The sequence below is a fragment of the Macrosteles quadrilineatus genome, unplaced genomic scaffold, assembly GCF_028750875.1.
Source record: "Macrosteles quadrilineatus isolate MER2022 unplaced genomic scaffold, UCM_ALF_1.0 Scaffold_4__1_contigs__length_99947679, whole genome shotgun sequence".
Lineage (NCBI taxonomy): Eukaryota > Metazoa > Arthropoda > Insecta > Hemiptera > Cicadellidae > Macrosteles > Macrosteles quadrilineatus.
Window position 1 is genome coordinate 72,412,611 of NW_026542597.1, and position 24,101 is coordinate 72,436,711.

General features: G+C 33.0%; 1 protein-coding gene across 2 annotated transcripts in view; it reads right to left on the minus strand.

The window, feature by feature from the left end:
* LOC128991847 (innexin shaking-B-like) overlaps positions 1-23,722 on the minus strand; it is a 72,557-nt gene extending 48,835 nt beyond the window's left edge. Inside the window, exon 1 of one of the 2 annotated variants that reach the window (XM_054415063.1) lies at positions 22,940-23,722. In XM_054415063.1, coding sequence (XP_054271038.1) covers positions 22,940-23,299 — 360 coding nt within the window. In that variant the 5' untranslated portion in view covers positions 23,300-23,722. Of the gene's footprint in view, positions 1-9,779; positions 10,194-22,939 lie in introns of those variants that run through there. The other variant, XM_054415064.1, reaches the window with a different exon arrangement.
* Positions 23,723-24,101: the final 379 nt, after the last annotated feature.

The window sequence follows — 24,101 nt, forward strand, 5'->3', positions numbered from 1 at the left end:
CATGAGCTATGAAGTAATAGTGCGTAAATAAGGGGGGAGTTTGTAAGACTTCAACCACAGACGATTAACCCTCCCCTTGTGCACTCCCCCACTTCAACCCCCCCCCCCCCCGTCACAACACGGTTGTGTTATGTAATGCAAAACAAATACTAGGTCAAACAATATGTTTGAATGCTACAGTGGGAGAAAAATAAGATGAAGATGATGATGAAGAAGAAGAAGAAGAAAAATAAGAAGAATAAGAAGAAGGAGGAGGAGGAGGAGGAGAAGAAGGAGTAGAAGAAGTTTTTATTGAATAAAAAAAAATAATGCTACATAATGAATCAAATATAAATGAAAATCTATTAAATTTTACAAGTCGTTTGCTGTTTTTCGGCCTTACTTTTGTTGACTGGTAATATCTACCGATATATGAAAAGTATGATTAATGTTATAATTAAGGGAGACTTTTAAGCATAATAAATGTCTTCTTGATCAGCATTGTACGTGTTATTAAATTTGCGGAAAGTAAATAAAAGAAACGACTTATAACAATTAAAACATATATTTACGCCTATACTGTTACAAGACGGTAAATATACAAAAAAGATGGAAAGTGGTTATCCACTATACTGATGTAAGGGAAATGTTTATTAAATTTAAATTATTTTAATTCACAGAATATATAATGTACATATAATATCATGATCAATGGCTAACCAGTTTCACTATATTACACTTCACCTTGTTGGCAGAACTGGAGAACAGCTGTTAATTAACTAAAGTCATTTTTGTAATGAGCTGTTTCTTCAAATCTTTCTTAGTTGGCTGATTCCCTTAAAAATTGTGCAAACTCGTGAAAATGTAAGTAGAAAACATTTTAAAAATAAGAAAATTGATTTAAGTGGTTTGTATTGTAAATAATCTTGATTGCCATGTTTTTATCTACGATTATATGTAATATTTTGATTGTCTGTCAGTTAATAACTTTGTAAATGTCAAATATTAAATATTCAACTGTCATGTTACATTTGAAAAAGCACATGTTCTGAGAATATTTTGTAAATTGTAAAATCACCTTAAATTAATTCTGTTTGCCTCAACTAAGTGAAATTAGTATAACTTTAGTTTACCTGTTATTATTTCTTTTGAAATTGTTACAGACGAGTTCAAGCATTATAGGCCTACTGTACTTGAAACAGTCATAGTCCGTAGGAACTGGGAATCGCAGCCTATTTAAGCCAGTCATATCATAGGAATTTTACCAAGTAAGACTGTTGCCATTTAATTACTGATATAGTAATATTATCATTTATAAGGAAGATTATAAAGGATTTTCATTATTTAGAAGAATAAAATTATAATTTGTTATTACCATGCATTGGAGTAATTTGTGCAGGATCCTACCATCTGAGGGAAATCACCAAATGATAGGTTATCACAGCAAACACCATCTTAGCTGTTAGCTTGGTGTTGAAGAATAATAATTCTAATTCAAATCTTGCCTGCCTACTCTCCGGTGATTGGCCTATACAGGGGTACTGGGTAGCGTATACCACTTACCAACAGATGGTAGTGGTGGATGGTTAACCACTTACCATCTTTTTTGTATATTTACCGTCTTGTGAAAACAGTATAAGCATAAATATATGTTTTAAGTGTTATAAGTATTTTATTTACTTTCCATAATAAATGTCACAAAGCATTCTTCGTGTTTAGTTTTAAAAAAAAGCTGTGCAGTTAAGGCTGCACAAACGTGTATGACGTTTAATACAACAAACACAATATTACTGAATGTTGTTGATGAAAACTGCTAATGTGACTTTGCTTATTTCACTGATAATAACGGGTAGAAAATTTACAATAAATTGTTAATTGGGTTAAAAATAACTTTTTCTGATAAAACCCTTAAGTAATTTCGGCTTCAACACCTTTATTTAAATAAATATTTTGGTAAAAACATATTAATATTGATAGATTGTTTTACGTGTTTTTCCATGGAATGATTAACTCAAACTATTTTATCGAATCACAATAAACTAAAACTATGCTCATACCTAAATCTGAGCCGCATAAATGACTAATTATATTGAAAATACAGAAAATAACTACTAGCCTCTCGATGAAAGTAGACGTACGAGAGCCTTATGTTCAATAGAATACTATTGTCTTGTCATTTAAGATTATGAGATAACAAATATTATTTTTATCAGACTCCAAAGGAAAGTTGTAGTTTCTAGATTAAGGTGGACCAACTAATAAACATGTCGTCATGCGTATAATACGCACATCAAGACGTCTACATACGTTCGCCGGACGAGACGAAAAGTAATACAATAAATCTATAATGAATGTCTTTTGGCTTTCCAAGTTATAGGTGCCCTTTCACTCGCTCTAAAGGCCAACGAAATGAAATTGTTTATATTAGTCTATAAATTTTATCAACAAAAAATATAAGATTGATTATGTCGAAGTAAAAGTGTTTTGTTTGAAAACATGACATAATGCAAAGTTATTGTATGCTTTGAAAATGTTTACATATAAAAACATATTTTATATTAGAATACCTAAAGTGATAAAAAAAATATAACAAACAGATAGTACAAACGTTTCCTCCTTGGACAATTGTTTCTTTGTCTACAAAAACGCGTCAAGTGTTTAAGATTTGTGTGAACTTTAATGTATATCGTTATATGTTTGAAACAGTTTCAAGTATGTAATACCAAATTGGCATAATACGATTTACCAGTTGATTAAAAATCTGTTTCCGAAGAAAATCTTTCGTTTAAACTAAATCAATACCTTGTGATGTCTTGACAACCTATGAACCTAATCCAAGTTTAAAAATAGCATTACCCTTACCATTTTGCACCACTAAGCCGGTATTCAATATTTTTCCTTTTACAGAAAATATATCTATACGACTCAGTAACTCAGTAGCAGTTTACAATTATCAGCTATACATAGTTGGTACAAATCCGACTGCTTGCACTATAGAAGAGGGCTCATGCCATATTAGACTCTCCCATAGGTAACTCTGAACAGTTTAAGTGGATTTTTGGCTGTGAATTATGGTCATGAAACATGTTTAACTCAGCCACCCACTCACCACATAATCCACATACCACATAATCAAGTTACCACTAGCTTCTTATCTTAGTACTCCACTAGCTGTATTTAACCAAATCGATCAGTAAATCTAAAGCTGGGTTTTCCTAGACGCGGAGTCGGCCAGCGGAGAGCGGACAGCGGAGAGCGGAATTGAAATTAACATGGCATTCCGCTCCGCTGCTAGGAAAACAGTAACATTAAATTACCTAAGACAAGCTGAGTCCGCTCTCCGTTGTCCGCTCTCCGCTGGCCGACTCCGCGTCTAGGAAAACCCAGCTTTATGTGGCGGGCAATTCCATTTTTTTTAATACGAAAATTTTTAAATATCTCTAAATTGAATCCCTCAAACATTTATAAGCTGATTTTATCCCTGTCGTGTCATAGAAGGTTAAACATCTCAACAGCATTGGGCAAAGAGACGTCGAATAAGGATCAGTGTGTACGGACTGCAGAACTGCCATGTAACCAATATTACAAAGCAGTGCCTGCCTAAGCACAGGCTGCTGCTTTGTAATAAATATTAAATATCCATCCGTCAGCGAATAACTTGCTGTTTACCAATATACTGAGTGGGAACTGTTTACCCATACGTGGTGTATAAAACAAATTCTTATATGGGTGGTAGTTTGTGTATGTGTGTTTGACATTGTAATTTGAATTTAGTATTGAATAACTTTTTAAGGTATGTTTTCCAATTATTAATTTGCGTAGTTTCATTGTTCAGTAAGATATTGAATCGAGTAATTGTTATATTGAGAATAACGTTAAGTACTGAAAACCACTACAGCTTGAAAGAGTAGTGAATTATAAAATAGCTTAAATTTCATCCAAAAATAATAACTCTCCTCCTCTAAATATCTTTACATCAAAAATAATTTTTTCCTACAGTCACCCGACAAAGTAGGCTTCCTTGCAATGATTATAGTACAGAAAGCTGATAATTGCTGCATTTACTTACGTTGCCGCACAGTTTTTACTTTATCGCACACCAGTATTCCAACTTAACAACACAAAACAGCGTGATTTCGTTATGCACGTAATCCGTGAACGCTTGGATATAGGTTGGCAACACTTAAAGATACTACGGCTACAATCAGCTGGTCCAGTGTTTCCCATTTCGTTCAACGTTTGGATTTAACCTAACCTAAAAATGTGATGTACAGTGTTTTAAAGATTAATTATTTATACGCTTTATAGTAGCTGTAGGAAAAATATAATGTGTAACGCGAGTGAAAATTGCCTTTGCCCACTAGTTACACAAATAACTATTTTTTATGTGTACAAGAATGTCATGTCCTATTCCATTTACTAATTGTTTATTTTAATCATAAACAATGCTATCACGAGTAACCTTTCAATCTCATTGTTTTCAATACTCATAGAAGCATGACTTACTTAGCACTTATGGTTTGACTAATAACCAGACATAAAGTGAGCCGAATTTAAATAAACTTAAGGTCACGTCTAATTAATTCATGTATCAAAGATATACAGTATAGCCTACTTTAAATTTAAAAATTACTTAATAGAGAGCACTTTGGAAAAAATAAAAATTTAATAAATTTTTAAATGCTTATGTGATTTTGATAGAAATAAATAAACCGTCGTAGTTTGCCTGTTTAGGGATATATCGTAATCAAATTCGGCTATTTTTTTATTAGCATACATAGCTATTGAAATTTCTGTAAAAAAAGCTGTCTTACCTTCTCTGTAGCATCAAGCCTAATATCATTATTAAGACTATTGTTATTTAAATATAAAATAAATCTGGCAATTTTAAATCAATAGTGAAAATCCAGCCTCAAGAATGGAAATTTACTTAGTAAACAGGTTTGCCACGGCGGGGGTATTTAAATCTTGGTGGCTAAAATATATTAAAGAAATAAGGTAACTGCCACGTACTCAGAACGAAGTGATATGGAAATGTATATGTATACAGCTACAGGTTTGATAACTGGACTTATTGAGCCTACCCATTCAACGGCATTTATAATTAGAGCGGAGGATGGCGTTTACCCCCCCCCCTCCCCCCCCCCGGTGGGAATTTTCGACATATACATTTTTTGGTTTGTATTGACATGTACTTTAAGGTTTTAGGTGTTTGCCACTTGTGAATTACAGCATTTTCCGGAAAACACGAAAATATCATGAATATATATATTTAAAAAAATGGTTTTCTTTAGCGAGTTCGTTTGGCTCTACAACCCGACCGATTTTCATGATTGAGGTCTCAAATTGAAGGTATTAACTCACAGATTTCACATCAAGCATCGGCATATAGTTGCCTACAGTCCCACTCGGCTTATACGTAAACAACATTTTTTCCCATGTATTTCTTATGGGAGTTAAATTTGGTTTTTCTTTTCCGAGTTCGTTTGGCGCTTCTACCGACCCGATTTTCATTATTGAGGTCTCAAATTGAAGGTATGCACGCACAGATTTCACATCAAGCATCAGTATATATTTATCGACAGTCCCACTCGGCTTATACGTAAATTAAATTTACCCCCATGTATTTCTAAAGGGAGTTAATTTTTTTTTTTCTTTTCCGAGTTTCTTTGGCTCTTCTACACGTCCGATCTTCATGATTGAGGTCTTAAATTGGTAGTATGCACACATATATTTCACATCAAGCATCATCGTATATTTATCTACTTTATTACTCGACCAAAAAACATAGGTTTGATATATTTTTTAATTCCTATTTCAATTTAAATTGTACAGTATTTTACCCATTTGTAATTATATAACCCTATATATTTTGGTCTAAGAACCTTCAGTGAAATACCGGCTTGCAATTAAGATATTATTTATTCAAATCGGAAGGTTTTCAAAGCAAACGCAAGGTGAACATCCAACATAAAAAAAAAAATTATAAGGTTTTTCTATGATTGAATATCAATAGCTCCAGTATTGTTTACGTTTTTTTATATGTTTTAGACTCAAAATAATCAGTCAATTATAGGCTTTAATTTGAGCTATTGATCGTTTGAATCAGTTAAGTTTAAGATACTGTATTACACAATCAAAAATAATCAATTTGATTATCTCTCGGATATGATATTTATTTTAACGCCGCAGTGCAGCATGGGTCCTTTAGTATAGATTTTTTAGTTTGATTTTATTTGATTAGTTGATTCCTGTGCGTAGGACGGGCCCACAGCAAGTTAGAATTTTAAAATGCAAGTATGTTGAAGTCATCAGATTGTTCTCAGTGACATGCAAGCAAATGAAATGAAACTAAGTGAGCAAAGTATTTTGCAAGTACTGTACTTGATGCTTTTGAACAATGCATTATTCTGCTTGAAGTTGAAAACCGTGATCAGAATTCCTAGATGGTCTGTTTATCAGCTGGAAAATCGGTGGAAGACAATTTACTCAATGTAGATAATCTAGGGAAAGCTGCATGCAAACAGATTAGTTGAGATAAGAGCAATAAGAAATATTTTTCTGGAGTTTTACTGCTGTCCCAGGAACGTGATATTAACCTTGAGAAGCTGATGACATACCCATTAGATCCAGTACCATGGGCATCAGCCACTGTCGATGGATGCCCAACCAAAACAGAAAAGGCCAAACTGCTCCATGCTTTGGAGAACAAGGGTATAGACGAGCCTCTCAAGATTGAAGAATGTATGTATGTAATTGACGGTATGGCTTACTTTTAGGTTCTTACTAATATTCCAGAAACCTCTGGTGAACTAACACAGATTGCCTTCAGCCGTTTCCCGAAACTCAGCAGGATATACTTTATTGCGGATACCTATTTAGATGTAACTATTAAAAACATTGAAAGAGAGAAGAGGATTTGGAGAAACATTCTTAATGAGATGTCCAAAATCAAGATCCCACGGGATTAGAAAAAAATCCTAGCTAATGGTAAAAGTAAGGAACAATGGGTTAACATGCTAAATATAGAATTGTCTCAGCACAAATATTCATAAATTCAAACAAGCTTCAATACACGTTTCTAGGGTAATGTAAGGTTGTTTTTGGTGATATTTTGAAATTCACCCCCCATCCACAAACAGGGTTGAAATTTTTTAAATGGCAACCCATATCAATTGGCACATTATTTAAAGAGATTTAAAAAATTAAATTATTGCCGCAAATCCGATTTTGATACGAGGAAAAAGAAGTTTTAGACGTTAATTTTACTGGAACCTTACATTCCAGAAAAATTTATGTCTATGTTATAAATAAAATTTATTTAATTTAATTAGAATCTCTTAAAATCGCTTTCCTAGAGGTACTCTTTAAATCTAATGATATTTAAATAGATTTAATTGAAAATCAATTCAGGCCAATTTGAAATCCGCATTGCCTGCAGGTTTGCTGCAGCGGGGGTATTTTTAACTTTTTTATTTTCATTTGGAGTCTTTGAATATATACTGAAGAAGTCCATAAAGAATATTGCACCAGTAATTAACGCAAGCTACCCTTTTGTAATTTAAATAAAACAGTTTTTTTTTATTTAATAGTTTTTCTTTATTTTTTGGAATACGCTGTAATTTAAAAGAAGCAAACAACTGAATTCTTAATCTGGTAGGTAATACCAACAAAAAAAAGTATAAGTCATAAATTCCCACGGGGGGGGGAGGGTTTCATATTGGTGGCTCATGGTCTAAATGTGCTATTTTCACCCTGCTATTCATTAGTCTACATTTTGACAGTTTGACTGCCTCTAACATCACATGTGTTCTTAGTTTAGTACTAAAAGCCACCTCGTTCTGTTATTGATCTTGTTTAAAAATAGGTTGACAAAAAATGTGTCTCTTTATTAAGTAGATTTATTGTACATAAAATTTAAATTTAATAAAGCCGACAGTTTCCTTCCCAGTTAAAATAAGTAGCCTATTAAAATCCAATTTGTACCATTACAAGAAACAGAAATACATTTCAAGGAATTGTCTAATAAAAAAATCATCCAAACTCATTCAAGTACTTTTTTAAAACTTAAAACCCTTTTAGTTAAACTATAGCTGAAGCATACTCCATGTGTATTAGCTAAATACATGTTTACGCTCGTCTAGTTGGGAACGATTTCGTATTTTATATTTATCTATTTAAAATTCACATATATTATTAAAACCATAGCTTACATCAAGTATTATAAGAAAAGAGATCACCCATTGTAAAATTCAACTTAAAGGTCCCATGGCAAAATAAACCTTTGTGCACTCTAACTTAACCGGACATGACACAATTCAACACAATATTCAAATTTTACAATGGGATGAGAAGTTAACTTGCAGTGACCAAAATCAATGGTTATGCCCCTTATAGACCATTAATTTTCACTGTCGGGCTAAGATTGTAGGCTAGGTTAGTAGTACACCAGTAACATTGCATTGCTATTTCTTGCCCTGACTACATTAAGTGTTACGGCTTAGGTCAACATATATACAATTATTAATATGTAACCATTGCCACCATAGCCCTATTGCGGTCTGTATTATAACGAATATGATCTTACCTGGATAAAGTATAAATGGGGTTTCCTCTAAGGTATATACAGGAAGAGTTAATATTGTAAGTGATATTTATGAGCGTTTACAAATCTACCTCGAAAAAAATACTGAAATTTACTATTGAAAATTAGCAGGCAGAAAACTTTTTAAAAAATTCTGTGAATGAATCTTGTAATTGAATGAAAATTATATTATCATTTTTTTCATACATTTTGTAATCTATATTTAACACGGTTTCATTTTAGTATTTTCCAGCAAACTTTGTAGCAGCTCTGTCATACAGTATTACAAATTGCTTGACTACTGCTCGCATTGACCTCACTGTAGTTGCTTTGGTTAGTATGCAAGTTTTTTTTTCTGTATACTGTTGTATATACTGTTACACTCTATAATTGTTGCCTTTGAATATCAATGAGAACCAAACTTGGCAAATAACTGATTTAAAAAAAAATGTTACCGGTACTTTTACTAAACCAATGGGATGTGTTTTTCGACTGTGACATGCCAATGATTTTCCACTAGCTGTTTTTAAAATTTTAGGGTTTTTTTTAATTTACACGTAAAGAATAGTCTGCATGAGTTTTATACAATATGTTGACGTTATCTTTTGAAGCAAAAACTGTGAATTAAAATCAACCCAGGGGAATATTTATTATTTCTATTGTAATTTAAACAAATATTCTATTACATTTCGACCTAGGATTGATTGATACGTTGAAGTACGATGCAAGTAAAATCCGAATGGGACCGTAATCTTATATCTAATGTTTTTGTTGTAAATTGCAATCTAGTTAATAATCGAGCTATTCTCAGTGCATAACTGCATTTCAGAACAACTTTGCCTCAAAGACTAACAGGTTACATAACAAAGATATTCAATGAAAATTTTTAAAATAACATCAAATAAAGTCTATGGCAATAAAATTTAATTTCAGTTAAAAATACTTTAACTAAAGTAGGCTAGTGAAGTTTTCTATTCTTCTTCCCAAAGATTAAAAGAAGTAATAGTTGAACAGTTTTTGACCTTACAAGAAGCACCTAATCCAAAACCCAAGTCCTCTTCCTGAAAGTGAAACAGGACTCTTCCATGGCATGTACTGTGCTGAGAGACCTCCTCTCAGAAGGTCTCTAAGAAGGTACATTAAACTATTTAAATACTATTTTGTACAACCACAATTTCCCTTACAGATCACATCTTTCAAGATACTCCTAAATTACCTGAAAGAACAAACAGAAGGCGACCCACTGGTAGAACTTGTGTATCTTCTTCTCCCTCGCACCCTTGGTGTTGTCCACCCCCGGGTAGGGAACCTCCACCCCCACCTTCTTGAGGAAACTAGCAGGAACAGTGTATGTGGAATGTATCCAGCACCAGGTATTGAGCACTTCTGGAGGAAGGTCCTTAGCGTGCACGCACTCTATCGGGTTCCCCACGAACTGTCTGGCTGCCAGGATCAGGCAGCAGACCACCAGGAGAGAAGATGTAACGCGGTAGTGGAGACGGAACACGGGGGAGTCAGTGTTAGTCCTGCCTAGGCGAAACAGGTCCTTCACACCTTCGAAGATCTCGTACATTTCGTTTTTGGAAACTATTTACCTTTCATAATGACAAGGTGATTTGTGATTGAATCGAGTTTTCGTGAGAATGTATTTTTTGCTGACATGATGTCTTGGGTCGTTGATTCTTCGGACTATTTATTGTATTCTGTGTTATAATTTGTTTGAGCAATATGTTTTCTGACGGTCCAATTAACACTGTTTATCAATTGTTCCATGAATCCATGATTCACACCAGCGACCTTGTTTTTAATTGTAATCAGCTGAGACAACACTAAGATTTTAACCCTAAAATAAGACCACCTAGTTGTTAGGAAACAAAGTTTAAATCTGCAGACTAAAAGAATAAAATAAAATAATGTTCACTGGTTTTCTCATACTATTTAAAATACAGTATAATAGGAGGCTTAAGAAACCAACCAATTTGTTTTACCTATTATTTAATTAAGTTATTCATCAGAGAATAATGAAACTGTTTCGTTATGTTTTAGTAATAGTTTAAAAAAAGACAAAAAGTAAATAAAGAAATTTTATTTAAAATTATTAGCACAATTTAATCTTATCACTGTTTTAAAATAATTAATCACTGCTAGCTGAAAAAGTACAACTTTCCGTTGGTAACAAACGAGCGAAACTTTAAGAGGCAAATCTTTTCCAACCCCTAATTTAGTAAACTTGTCCTTTATAGTTATTTTACAACAATGGTAACATCAATGTATAAACACAATTTTTTAACCCAATAATCCTTTAAGTTCCATTAAACTAGAAGAGAAAAGAATTTATTTAAAAATAAATACATCTGCCTTAAAAAATAAGGTTGCCAATGACACAGAAAAAAATTTACACTTAAAATATTGAAGGATTATACAGCTATAAGACTGATTAATTTTTATGTTTGCCATATAGATGATTTATCATTATGGTCAATGAACCTCTTAATGTTTCATGAATAATAATTTTCCAAGAGGATCTGTCCAAATCATATTGTTTCCAAAAGTTCACAAAAGATTTTGATAGTGTTCCTCTAAACTAAGTTATTTATAAAAATAAATACATCTGCCTTGAAAAATAAGGTTGCCAATAACACAGAACTTGTAATTATGTATACTGAGAGAGTAATTTAATATTCTATGTTAGGTCCACGCAAGAATGGTATCCTAAAAACGTTTTATAAAATCTACTTCTTTATAGCCAAAAGTTCTCTAACACTAGCTACTGAAAAAAGTATTGATTTAAAAAAGCTAAGCGTGTAACCAAACACAACATTTTATAACTATTGTGGCTTGAGGATAATTCAAAGTTTGATTTCCACAAAGATCAACCGCTAAAGCATGTTTATGTTTAGGGAGCGTTTTAATTTAACAATACATTTATTGTTGTTTTACTAACTTTAGACAAATGGAACTAAGTTCAATGTTCTATTTTTGAAATATTTCTGCTCTATTGATGACCAAAAGTAAACCACACGTCATAAAAGTGACCCTTTGAGCTAGAAATTGAGACATGTAGCAGACATCAACGCCCAGACTATTAAGGCCAAAGTATGCTTCAGGTTTTAAAGATACAAAGTCAATATTACTGTAAACTAGTATTGGTTTACGAGATCCATAGGTGATTTAAATGGTAACCTAAACTATGTACACTACTCAGTTTCAATTGTGGTGTTCATCAGATAGTAATATTTCAAGATTTATATGGTGAAGGCTAATACTGTACAATAATAGTCCATTTCATCACTAGGGCCTAAAGTGACTCTTTTTTACCCGAGGCCAAGTTTTACCAAACCTCGGTCGGAAAATGTGTGAGGGTTAAAAAGTCACTTTTTGCCCGAGTGGTGAACTATATTTTTCGTCATATTGCATCACTAATTAACAAAAACAAAGCTAGAAAGCTAAATAATTTTTATGTTAACATAACCTCTCAAAACGAAAACTACTTCCAGCTTGTATTCAATTCTGCTAAGGCAAATGAGCAGCTGTTTAGTAAGTGATTCAATTATTTCGTCTATTACGATTGTGTTATTATACCATCAATATATTGAACAATTGACAACAATAGGCTAAACCCTTATCTAATAAATCAATCGATAAATAATTTCGATTTATATGATTGCTACAATCGAAATTTATAAAAATGTAAACAACTGATTTTTTACTTAGTAGAGACTAAAAATGATTTTTACTCCCTAGAGAGTGAAAGTGCTACTTTATACCGGCAACGCATGCATTAAAAACGGTTGTTCATGCTGCAGTATGACAAGAAATATATCTATATTTCCTACTTTTTTTATTAACACCCTAATAATCGTTTAATGTTTAATGTTGACAAGCCACATGTTGATGTTCAGATCAGTTTCTTTGTTTGCCCACTTTGACCGATCGTAGCTATAAATGTCCAAGGAACTTTTAATGCCACAACAACTCGTCCAGTGTTTAGACTATTCTGGTTGCAAAGTTAATCAACCTTTGGCATCTTGTATACAATAGAAAATTGCTACTTGGATGAAAAGTAATAGATACTAGCGATTTTGTAATACAATCATTGAGATAGTTTATTTTAATTAGTGTTTAATTACTAAATTTATTGTATAAATTTCTATTTTGTTCTACTTTTGTTTAAGTTTATATGGTTAAACTTTATCAGGAAATACTAATTGTTTAAGAGCCAAATTAGTAAACTCAATAATTATGAAAGAGCGTTAAAAAGTAAGAATTATTTAATATGCGTAAATTCAAACAAATATGAGTTAACTATGTCACAGCACAGCTGTAGTAATCCCCTGTAGTGATAACCTGAACTTCAATGAACTAGTTGTTTGTAATTTACAATGCGTCCAAAACGTGCAGCCACACTTAATATTTTTACTTATTTCCGTTTTATTACTCTTTATTACTGAATTTAATTTATGTGAATATATTAGTTTGATCCTTTTGTCGATCAATTGTGTTTATTTTTTATTATTTATTTAAAGAACCACTCTAACATTAATTGATTTATATTAAGTTTGAAACAAGCTATTCGAAGTAATTGGTAATCTAAAAGAAATTAAAATGTCGAAATGTATCATTAAATTTAAAAATGATTTAAAAATGTCATTCTACAACAAAAGTAGCCACACAACTTTAAAACAAATGACCCATATTTATGTAAAACGTTCCCAATAGTTTGGAGAATTCACTTATTCGTGTATTTAATCATAGCAAACCTTATCAAACACAAAACCACAAATAATTTCAATACTCCACTAACACCAATTAAAAAAATATCAAAAATCACTCACTACTAATACATTTTTTAAACACTAATCACACTGTATAAATGTTTTACACGCACAAAACACACATCCACAACTAAACTGCACTGTAGTGGACTATTTCTGTAGAAGATCAGCCCTAGTACTTGAGAAGGCACGCTAGTTCTTAAGCGGCGAGATATTATAAGTGCTGCGCGGAGTTCCGAGTCAACTCAGTTTGGGGGGGGGGGAGTGACTACCCCAACGCACGTAGGTTACGGGTTCAAAATTGAGCCATTTGGCACCGGACCCGAGTGGTTCGATGAAGGCGTCTTAATGCTTTGTTATAGTGCCGAATGCTGGCATTGTTGACAGTTTAAACTTTAAAGACCTTTGTTTAAAAGAATGCTAATAATTTATGTTGTTGAAAGTGTTTCTCAATGTGTCTTGATGGTTATTTATTTTATAAATAGATTAACTAAAATATAATACGCTGTGCAGAAATCCTGTAAGAATTGCAAACTCTGTATTCTCGAATGTTTTAAAATATTTAAAGATCTTGAGCTTCCAAATTGTGTTTACAAATTATTAGACTTATCTGTGAATTTTATCTCACACATAGATAAACAGTTATGGAAAACGCCCTACAGTTAAAAATAATTATATAAGCATGAGATATCAATTTAAGTAACACAATAATAGTACAAAATAATGACAATATAAGAGCTCGCCCCGTGGTCGAAAATTCGAACAAAAATATGTATTGTGCAAACTTCTCTTTCACCCCACGCAATAACACATGTGATTGGAATTTCTTACATTTGTTTTGATTTTTCTGTTTATATTTTGTTGTTATTTCGTCACCTTCATGGCAACCCATAAGGCCCATGTTGTATTTTTTATTCATTTTTTGTCGTTATTTTTTAGGAGATTTTAGTTTATCCTGTAAAAGGATTCTGCACATCAACAGGCATATATCTTTCTAACAGTATGCGTGGATTTTCCCTGCGATGCAAAGGAGCTGAGAAAAAAGTTTTCAATAAACATGATTGTGTATTAATAAAGAATTAACCCCATGTTAAATCTCCTTAAGAAAAGTTGAATTATCATTTTTGACCCAATTAACATAAATATTTTCAAAATACTAATAAAACCTGCACATTTCGGACCGATAACCTTTCTTTTGGTACAACCCGTGTGTAATTCAGTAGTATGCCTGGCTAGCTGTTATAAGTTTTGCAAACGTTTTTTTTTAATATATAATAATAATAAAAATAATAATATTATCGATAATAATAATAATAATAAATAGAAACCTTAATAACATTCAAACTATATTAAGTTAGTCAGCGTCATCCCTCTCGTATTTCATTTTGATCGCTGTAACTTAATAATAAAAACTTTCTAGTGAACCTCACTTAGCTTTTGGCGTGTTAAACCTTTTTCAAGTTATCTTGACCAATATTTATTTAAAGATTTTTAAATAATCCATTTTGTGATTGTTGTTTCCTATGACGCTAGGCACGAGCCTGGGATTGTCTTCCACATTACTTCAGGCTAGACCTAAGGGTTGCAGTATTATCACTTAGATAAAATCCATTGGTGATTTGGCGGTATTTTAACCCGGAACATCAGGGACTGAAGTCACGCGCTCTAAACATTAGACCACCTCACTCTCCCTATTTTGTGAATAATAATTAAATAAACTAGAAAATATTTTGTGAATATTTTTAGAAAGTACTAGTTCAATGTGTTAAGGTAAAAAAATATTAATTCACATGCATTGTATTCAGATTGCAGTGCTGCGTTTTATATGAAGTACCTCATTCAGTCATAGATGTCTCCATTCCCCAATTTGTATAAAACAATATTAATTTTCTGTGCTATGGAGTAGTATTGAGATATTTATTTCAACTGAGTAAACAGGTTAAACGGGTAGCGTCAGTTTTAAATGTAGTAAATTATTTAAATCGCTAAAACCGTATAATCGGATAAAGTCCCCCAGTTGGCCTCGAGTCGGATGAAACAGAAACAAAACATAAATTTGATTGTTTACCATCCATGACGAGTGCGGTGTTTTGTTTATGTTGTGATATGTTGGAACCGATCCTACCACTATGGCGAAGAGTAGTGTCTAAATATATTTACAATTTATTACAATTTGAAAAAAATATCAAAATTGTTCATTTTTTACTACTGACAACAATTAATAATTTAGAAAGACTGGATGTTCAGTTTTGAAACCTTGTTCAAAAGCCCCCTTAAATTCTGCTGAAATCTTTTCGAATCATGTAAGCTGAAACTCAACCTCGTAATTCGTAAACTCAACCTAAACAACAATTATTTAAATACGTTGTACATAAGGCAAAGCAGTTATGTTCTGATTGATTTAGTAAAACAACCATTATAGCTCTTAACAACAAAATTATTGTAAGAATACAACTGCATTAAACTGAAAAATGTATGACGATTAAGACATGCATTATCAAATAAAATGTCCTTTAATATAAGTGTAAGATTTAAAAACCATTTTTACTGTTAAATTAGATTTTACTAACAAGCATAATTCATTGCACAAGTTGCCTTTAAGCTTGTAAAAATCTGTAATATGTTTTCATTGTCTCAGCGTACATTACATGCATACGTACAAGCCCTTAAGAGCTTTTAACTGGATGAAGGATCTGGTTTATAGTTTGTCTGGGTTATCTGGGTTGTCGCCTTATTTAAATGTCAGACGACCTGATTTTAAATATTGCTTGATGGTGTTTGCAGGCGTCCACAAAATTGAGCGGAGTCATCAGGTCTTTAATTTGTCGTTAGCACTCAACATCAATTATTATGTTTACCTACTATTATTGAAACATTATTTGTGTGGAGATAATTATTATTGGAGTGAATAAGTTGAATATTGTTGTTATCAGTGAAGGGAAGTAATAAACACGGTGATAAAATAATACGTATTTTCAGAGATCTGCATTTACATTTCAAGCTTAAAACCTCTGGGGCAAATCATATTTTTTTCTAACTGAGCGGTATAGTTGTGTTATTTATTCTATGCTTGTACCAACTCGTTCTGGCCTAACTTTATCTCTAATATAATCACGAAAGGAAATTACATACACTTGCATATAGTGCAACAATTTGGCCTCTTATGAGGAATCAACTCAGACAATTTCTAATAGGTAGGCCTACTGAAATTTTCTATTACTAGCAGTAAAACACTATATCCAGACTTACAGACGTTAAATTTGGTTTATAAAGGGAAAACTATTTATTCGTGCAAAGTTAGAGCTACATGGTCCTACTTACACTTAAACTGGTTAAAAACATACAAAGAAATCAAGTTTTTATTTCAAAGAGAATCAATTGGGTGGATTGAAATAGGTAACTCACTAAGGACTCCCTCTATGGGGCGCACTTAAGATATCTTAATCATATATATGATTAAAAATAATATCAACGTAAAATTTCATATTAAAATTTTCTAGACATACCTGCGTCTTATCCTTAAAATACAAATTAAATATAGGTACAAAACTTCCAGTCAATTTGTGCTTGTGTATTCAAAGTATGGTTCTACTCTAAACTTTAATACCTGATTAAATAAGCTGGTTATTAAGTTCTCTCGTATAATATACAGCATTTCTAGCCATTTTTAAAACTAGTTTATAAAATAGAACTTACAGTTCATATTAACGAGTTTTCTTGAAAACTTTCCACTTTGAATGCCTTTTACAAGATTCGGAAATATTCTGGGAGTCAAAGTTGTGCGACAGGTGTATCTGTAGCCACTCACAGTTTCCGCTTACATTCTCATAGAGGTTTTAGAACAGAGAGCAAGCTGACACTGTTTACGAAATTACAATGCAAACTTTGAGTTCAATGTTTTCTGCATCTTGCATTATTTTCTGTCAAATGCAATTCCATTGTAAGTAAAAAAAATATTAAAATTAAATCATTTCAATAATATTAGAATAAAACCTGCAAACTTGTAATTCAATTTTATACCTCAGTTTTTTATTTAAATTTTTATCATTTACGTTTGCTTTGTGAATCTTTGTACAGTGACAATCTTAAAAATATTAAATACTTCTCTACAAACACCTAAAGATTAAACCTAGGCCTGGCAGAGCTACTTAGCACAATTTAAAATAGCCTAATGAAATCTTGAACAAAATTAAAGATCGCTTGGATTCTTAACTTCTTGAAAAGAATTCCAACACCGGTTGTAGGTGTAGAAAAAGAGAGATATGTTTCATTAATACATCAAATCAAATAATAGCCATATTTTTAAATGTCGAGAATATTGATTATTAATATAATTTTTATCTATTATTTTGACGCAAGTGTTACATTTTATGTTTTTCACAAGAGAAACATCCAAACTATATTCTTGTTATAAGTCAACTTGCTATTAAAAAATCCTTGAACACGAATAATCAGAATATATTTTAATAGAAAGTTCTATTAAATGGAGATAATAAATAAAATAAAAGATTTTCGTATTGATATTGTTTTTGAGCTACTTGTTTAGCTGAAACGCAAAAACAAATCTCATGTTTAATCTTAACTAAGAACTGTAGCCCTTGACGATTGGTGGTTCAAGAAAATAACAATACCGTGTAATTTGAACACCCGAACACATTTACATTGCATTTGCATAATTATGTGATTACATTTTTCCTGATTACTAGAAAAACGTGCGTAGAATTGTGTTATCAATGAGCGAGATCACGTTTACTCCTGGACATTTAAATGATCATAATAATGTTTGTGAGTAATTCAAGTTAATTTTATTCTATTCCAGATACTGGTGCATAATTTTTGAATGTATACCTTTACTTTTTATGGCTATAAACACGTTACTAAAAAACTGTTTTGAACCGCTTTACTAGTATAACTTACTTGATTCGGGTTATGTGTGGTTAAGATCCTCTATATAAATAAAAAATAAAAACGGTTATTTTTTGAATTTTTTATGTTCTAATAATCTCCTAAGAATGCCTGATCAAATCTAAATTTTATCAGTCTGTTTGTATATCCATAGAGACTTCCAAGAAAGCAGTTTACCTTAGTGCCTACTCTTAGAAAACCAGAGCCCCGATCAAGATTTATTTGTTTACCTGTTTTCACTAATTTTTTGAGAATGTTTTGGAAATTTAAACATGACCCAAATCATTTTAGAATTTTATTAAATGAAATGTAATTGAAAACCGATCAAAAGTAAAATACTATTCCTGTATTCGCCCAACTTTTTAACATGTCTTTGGCTAAATTTTGTCTGACTTATTTTTAATCCTCTAGATGCCATTTCACAACCGCTCAAAAGAGGTCAGCACTTCAAATACTCAAAAAGCTTTTCTACCCTTAAACATTTTAAATCACTAAATAACTTCTTAATCAGCAACATACGTGTTATTAAATTACCTGAAAGCACAAACATACGTCAAATAACACTTATGATAATACACATTTATAATATTAGTAAGATATTTACACTTACATTGTTTACTCACAAAATGGTATACACATATTCGATGGTAAGCTGTGATCGATTTCGATTGGACACTCCAATCATCATCTGGCCCAATAGGCGATCACCACTTACCATCTTTTATATGTATTTACCGTATTGTAAGTTTTTTTTTTCCTAGGGCGCTAGACACGAGCCCGGAATTGTTTTTCACATTACTTCAGACTAGACCTAGGAGTTACGGCAATATCACTTTTAAAAAATCCATTGGTGATTTGGTGGGGTATGAACCCAGGACCCCAGGAACCGGAGTCCCACGCTCTAACCACTAGACCAGCTCGCTCCCCCGGTCTTGTAAGTAAACAGTATAAGTGTAAATATATTATTATAAGTATTATTCAACGTATTTTTTTTTGCTTTCAGGAAATAAAGCACAGTATGGATTAAAGTATCAGACAGTAGCGCATTGCACTCACCATTTGTCGTCAGGCCACGCCTCGCATTTGGTTTACAGCTGTATACGATACACCACATTAACATTGTATCAGCTGATCGGTTCTGACGTCACAGATGACGTCACCCCCCATTGGCACGCTCGCACCATAACACCAGCTACAGAAGCATCCAGTATTCATGGGGTGGCAGAAATAGCCACAGCGATTGTGGCCGGGAGACAAGGAAACGATCTGAGAACCTTCTGATTCTGGGAATATTCACCAGCTTTGGGAGGAATGAAAATGTTGGGACACATACTTGTTCCTAACTGAGTTTGGTTAAATATTTTTGCGTCTGATTATTTTGTTTTATTGATATTGATTGTTTTTGCATAAATACAAAAGTGACGGTAAAAACTGTAAACTTCTAGACCCATGTCCGCTATCTTTAATCGTATAGCACTAATTTTGCCGCGTCGTAGAAGGTCTTCTTTAACATTGACTTTCTTCTTTTACAAAAAGAGGATTCCTTTTAAATGGTATACAAATCATATTAGTAGGATACATCTGCTGTGGAACATAAAGGATATTTGTACGAAAACGTAAAACGTTTAAATACTGAAAGGATTAAGAAACACGATTGTCTGTACACTAAATTTTTTTTACTTCTTAGGTCGTATTTTGAAGATTTCCCAATATTATCACCACAAAATACTCTTTTATATGTATTTACCGTCTTGTGAATAAACAGTACAAGTGTAAAAATATTATTATAAGTGTTATTTGACGTATTTTTGTGCTTTCAGGTAATTTAATAACACGTACGATGATCAAGAAGTTATTTCCAAATACTCATAAAAAATACTAATATACCTCAGTAATCCCTAGTACATCTTAATAGTGGTGTGTAATGGAAGATGTAGTAAGCAAAACTGGAAAAAAAACTAACATCATCTACAGGTTAAGCTGAACAATTTTGTTTCATAGACACGAATAACATTTTCTTAACATCAATTAGCACAGTGCTGCACCCAAGTGGTGAGGAGGGGCAGCTAGTGTGACAGATACGAACAGCTGTTCAACCTTTGATCTTGTAGGTTAATTGTTGAACACCTGGCGACTTTTGCTCCAAACCCAATTAGCCTATGAATGTACATTCCTGTTAACTCGGAGAAGAAATGCTGTTTGAATCATCTATTTATGTTTCATAAGCCTTTGGATACCACTGTGATCACGTAAACATTGAAAATTAACTTGCAAATTGGTTAGTTTATTAACCAACCTCATAAGAGTTTGATTAAACTATTTAAAATATACAAATTTAAATTATATATAGCTTATAGTGGAACAGTTCTCAATTATAGAGAGGGTTTTAAGTCGCCGACGGTTTAAAGTAGATTCACTTCGGGTCATTCGCGATCAATGGGGTTTGAACCCTGATTTTCAGGTCAGAATGCCGCACTATAATTAATCTTACTAATATTATAAATCTGAAAGTTTGTGAGTTTGTGTGTGTGTGTGTTGCTCAATCACGCATAAACTACTGGACGGATTGGGCTGAAATTTGGCATGATGATAGCTCACATTCCCGAATAACATTAAAGCATATTCTTATCTCAAAAACCCTTTCGGGCTCCGCCCCAGTGGCTCTGTAGTTCCCCATGTTAATCTTATAAATTTTCATATTTGAAAGGAATTAATGAACAGCTGTTTCAATTAAACAAGTTGGTTCTGTTCTATGATGTTCAATAGCATACAAGTTACAAGGATTACCAACAGGGTGGAGCACTATTAGTTTTTTTTTTTAGCCCGCGGTTACAGCTAGTTACATATATACAACATAGCTTAGTTGTAAGGAATCGTTGACTCCGAACCTTCTAAGTTAATAATTAGTCTTATTTTTTAAACCCTATCCATAATCCATGAATGACTCAAGTACAGTAATTTTGCAAACCCGCATTTTCAATCAAACTAAAGAATATTAACCACCCCTCTAGCGTAGAAAAACATTTATTTTTAAAGTAATAATGTGTTTTGACTACCACGATTTTGCGTAAGATTTTCTTTTAAAGTACATAGAGCCTCTAAGGCAGTTTTTGAAGGTGGATTACGGCTAAGTGACGGTTGGTATAATAATAAGCTGTTTCATCATTTTAGTCACGACTTTCAAAAGTCTGTAAAAGACGTACGACTAATGTTATGAGAATACAATCCAATAAATTCAATAGCAAAAACTAATTATAAGACATGAAAACTCAGATTTTATTTTACATTTCGTTCACTCTAGACTTAGTATATAGCATTTGCAAATTGAAGCCTACTGAGTTATGTTTGTGATATTGAACTATTATAGTGTACTTTACCGAGCAAATTAGAATTTTGTTTGTTTAACAACCCCACAACAATAGCTGGGACAGCCAAAGAAATATTTATTTATTAAGATTATTTGACGTAAGACCTTAAACACATGATTACAATTTAAGGTATTCAAATTAAGAAGATCCCATGACAATGGGCAGTAAACCTTAACGGATATGGGACAACTGGACACGCTGTTTTAAATATGTTTCTATAAATACGTATATAAGTCAAAGACATTGGAATCTCAAAACAGTCTTGACATATGAAGGAAAGAATTAAAATAGAGGAATATTGATTGTGTGGCGTTTTGTTCCCGGTTTAGGTTTAGAAAATCTAAAAATGTCTTTGTTTTATGTAGGTTAGGGCCTTAAAATATTTTCCACCTGGCTGTAAATGAGTGAATTTTAAAAGCAAATTTGTGTATACCTTACTTAATTGAGTGATAAAAATTCAACAAAGTATTTTTCGGGAAGGAATTTCATGCTTGATTTTAATATTAACTGTTTAGTAATGTCTAGTTTTGAAATTCTCGTGTTAATAATATACATTTATAAGTTTTTACATATGCATGAGCTAAACTCTTTAAAAGCGTGCATAAATGAGCCCCTGAGAGATTTACAATTAGCTAAGACAAAATATTTTTCACGATCGTACTCATGTTCTGACGCGGGAATTGTACAACGCGTTCTTACTATTATCACTGTAAGAATTATTAATTAGGAATAGATGGATTTGGAATTGGCTGGGTACATACTCCTAGTAAATACTGAATTTTAAAATTTCGCTAGAAATATTTCTAAATTTTAAAATTAAATAAAGCACTTATCACGCACTGTTCACTACAATATTTGAAACATTTCATACAAGTTCATCAAATCATTTCAAACACCCCAGACCACATATACTTTTGATCTCAATAAAAACCTATGCGATGTAATTAACTTAAATATAAGAAAAATGAAAGTTGTACCTACGTCTTAGTATTTAACTTCGTGCAACTGTTGTTAACAATAGTCTATAATCAAAGGCTTGTACAGGTACTTTTGAGAGGACTAGTCATTTCCCATTCTAACAATGTATTTGCTTGAATTAACATTGTCTTGGTTGAATTTTGTGACCTACTGAGAGTTATGTTGGAAATTACCGATTTATGTCGTGTACATAAACTTTTCAACCAATCCAACATCGAAAACTAAAAGACAAAAGGACATAGAGTTTTCTATTTGACTGAAGAATTTTTAACAGCGTTTCAAAAAAACGTTTACACTGGTATCTAAAAATCAATGCTAAACGAGAAAACAAGTCCACAAAATGCACCAACCTGGAAGAACAAGCAGAAGCAGACCCACTGGTAGTACCCGTAGCACTTCTTGTCCTCCGGCTTGCCCCTGGTGTTGTCCACCCCCGGGTACGGCACCACCACCCCCACCTTCTTGCGGAACGCGGTCTTGATGGTGTAGGTGGAGTGTATCCAACAATATGTGTTGAGCACATCCTCGGGTATGTCCTTGGTGTGCACACAGTCTATAGGGTTGCCCACGTACTGTCTGGTGGTCACAATGAGACTGAAGGCGATCAGTATCATCACCGTGATGCTGTAGTGCAACCGGAATATGGGCGAGTCGATGTGTATGTGGCTGACTTTGATCAGGTTCTTCAACCCCCGGAACACGTCCAGCATCTCTGGTCAGAGAGGAGACCCGCGCACTCGCCTCACATCGCCTCATAGGTAGGCCTACCACACTGACCTGCACTTAGTCATGAAGCCCCGCGGTGCTCACGGCAGAGTAGCTACGCGCCGACTGAGTCTCAGACTACTTCTTATCATTGTGTAATCCGGTTAGAGGAAAATCGATGCCGGCCCTCATAACGTAGCCACTTTAAAACTTTGCACTATTACACTCGGCAAATGGCAGTTTGGGAATTGCCGCACGTACGATACTGCGTAGGACAGTCAAGTTTTACGAACGATATTTTACGTCTCGGAAATAAATATCTCGATATTTTCACATGTGGACACCGAAAATACGAGCGAGACGCGAACCACTAAACGATTCTGAATGAGCTCGTTCGAACACTGCAACAATCTAAACATAGGCGCACGACTGCCTGCTCCCGATAAACTTTGTTTCACGTGGCTAAATATACCCTCGGAATCTCTCGTGAGAGTCCGCCTCTCCCCGCTCCTTGGAATCGTCCGATTGTGTCTGGGGGAACACTGGAGAAGACAGCGGTTATTGCAAAGAAAGATAACAATTACCGACATAACCCCTCTGATCACTAACTGCGCTTACAGTATCGTCTCACTTTGAGTAAAAAATATACTATAGATATACGTTTGCCCTTAAAAGCTAAATTAATTGTTAACAAATCAACAGAAGAAATATTTACTTAATCGAAATATTTTACGTCATAAAATTTCTGGTAACTGTTCGATTGGAAAATATATATTCGTAAAACAGTAGTGTTACGCTTTTGGATTA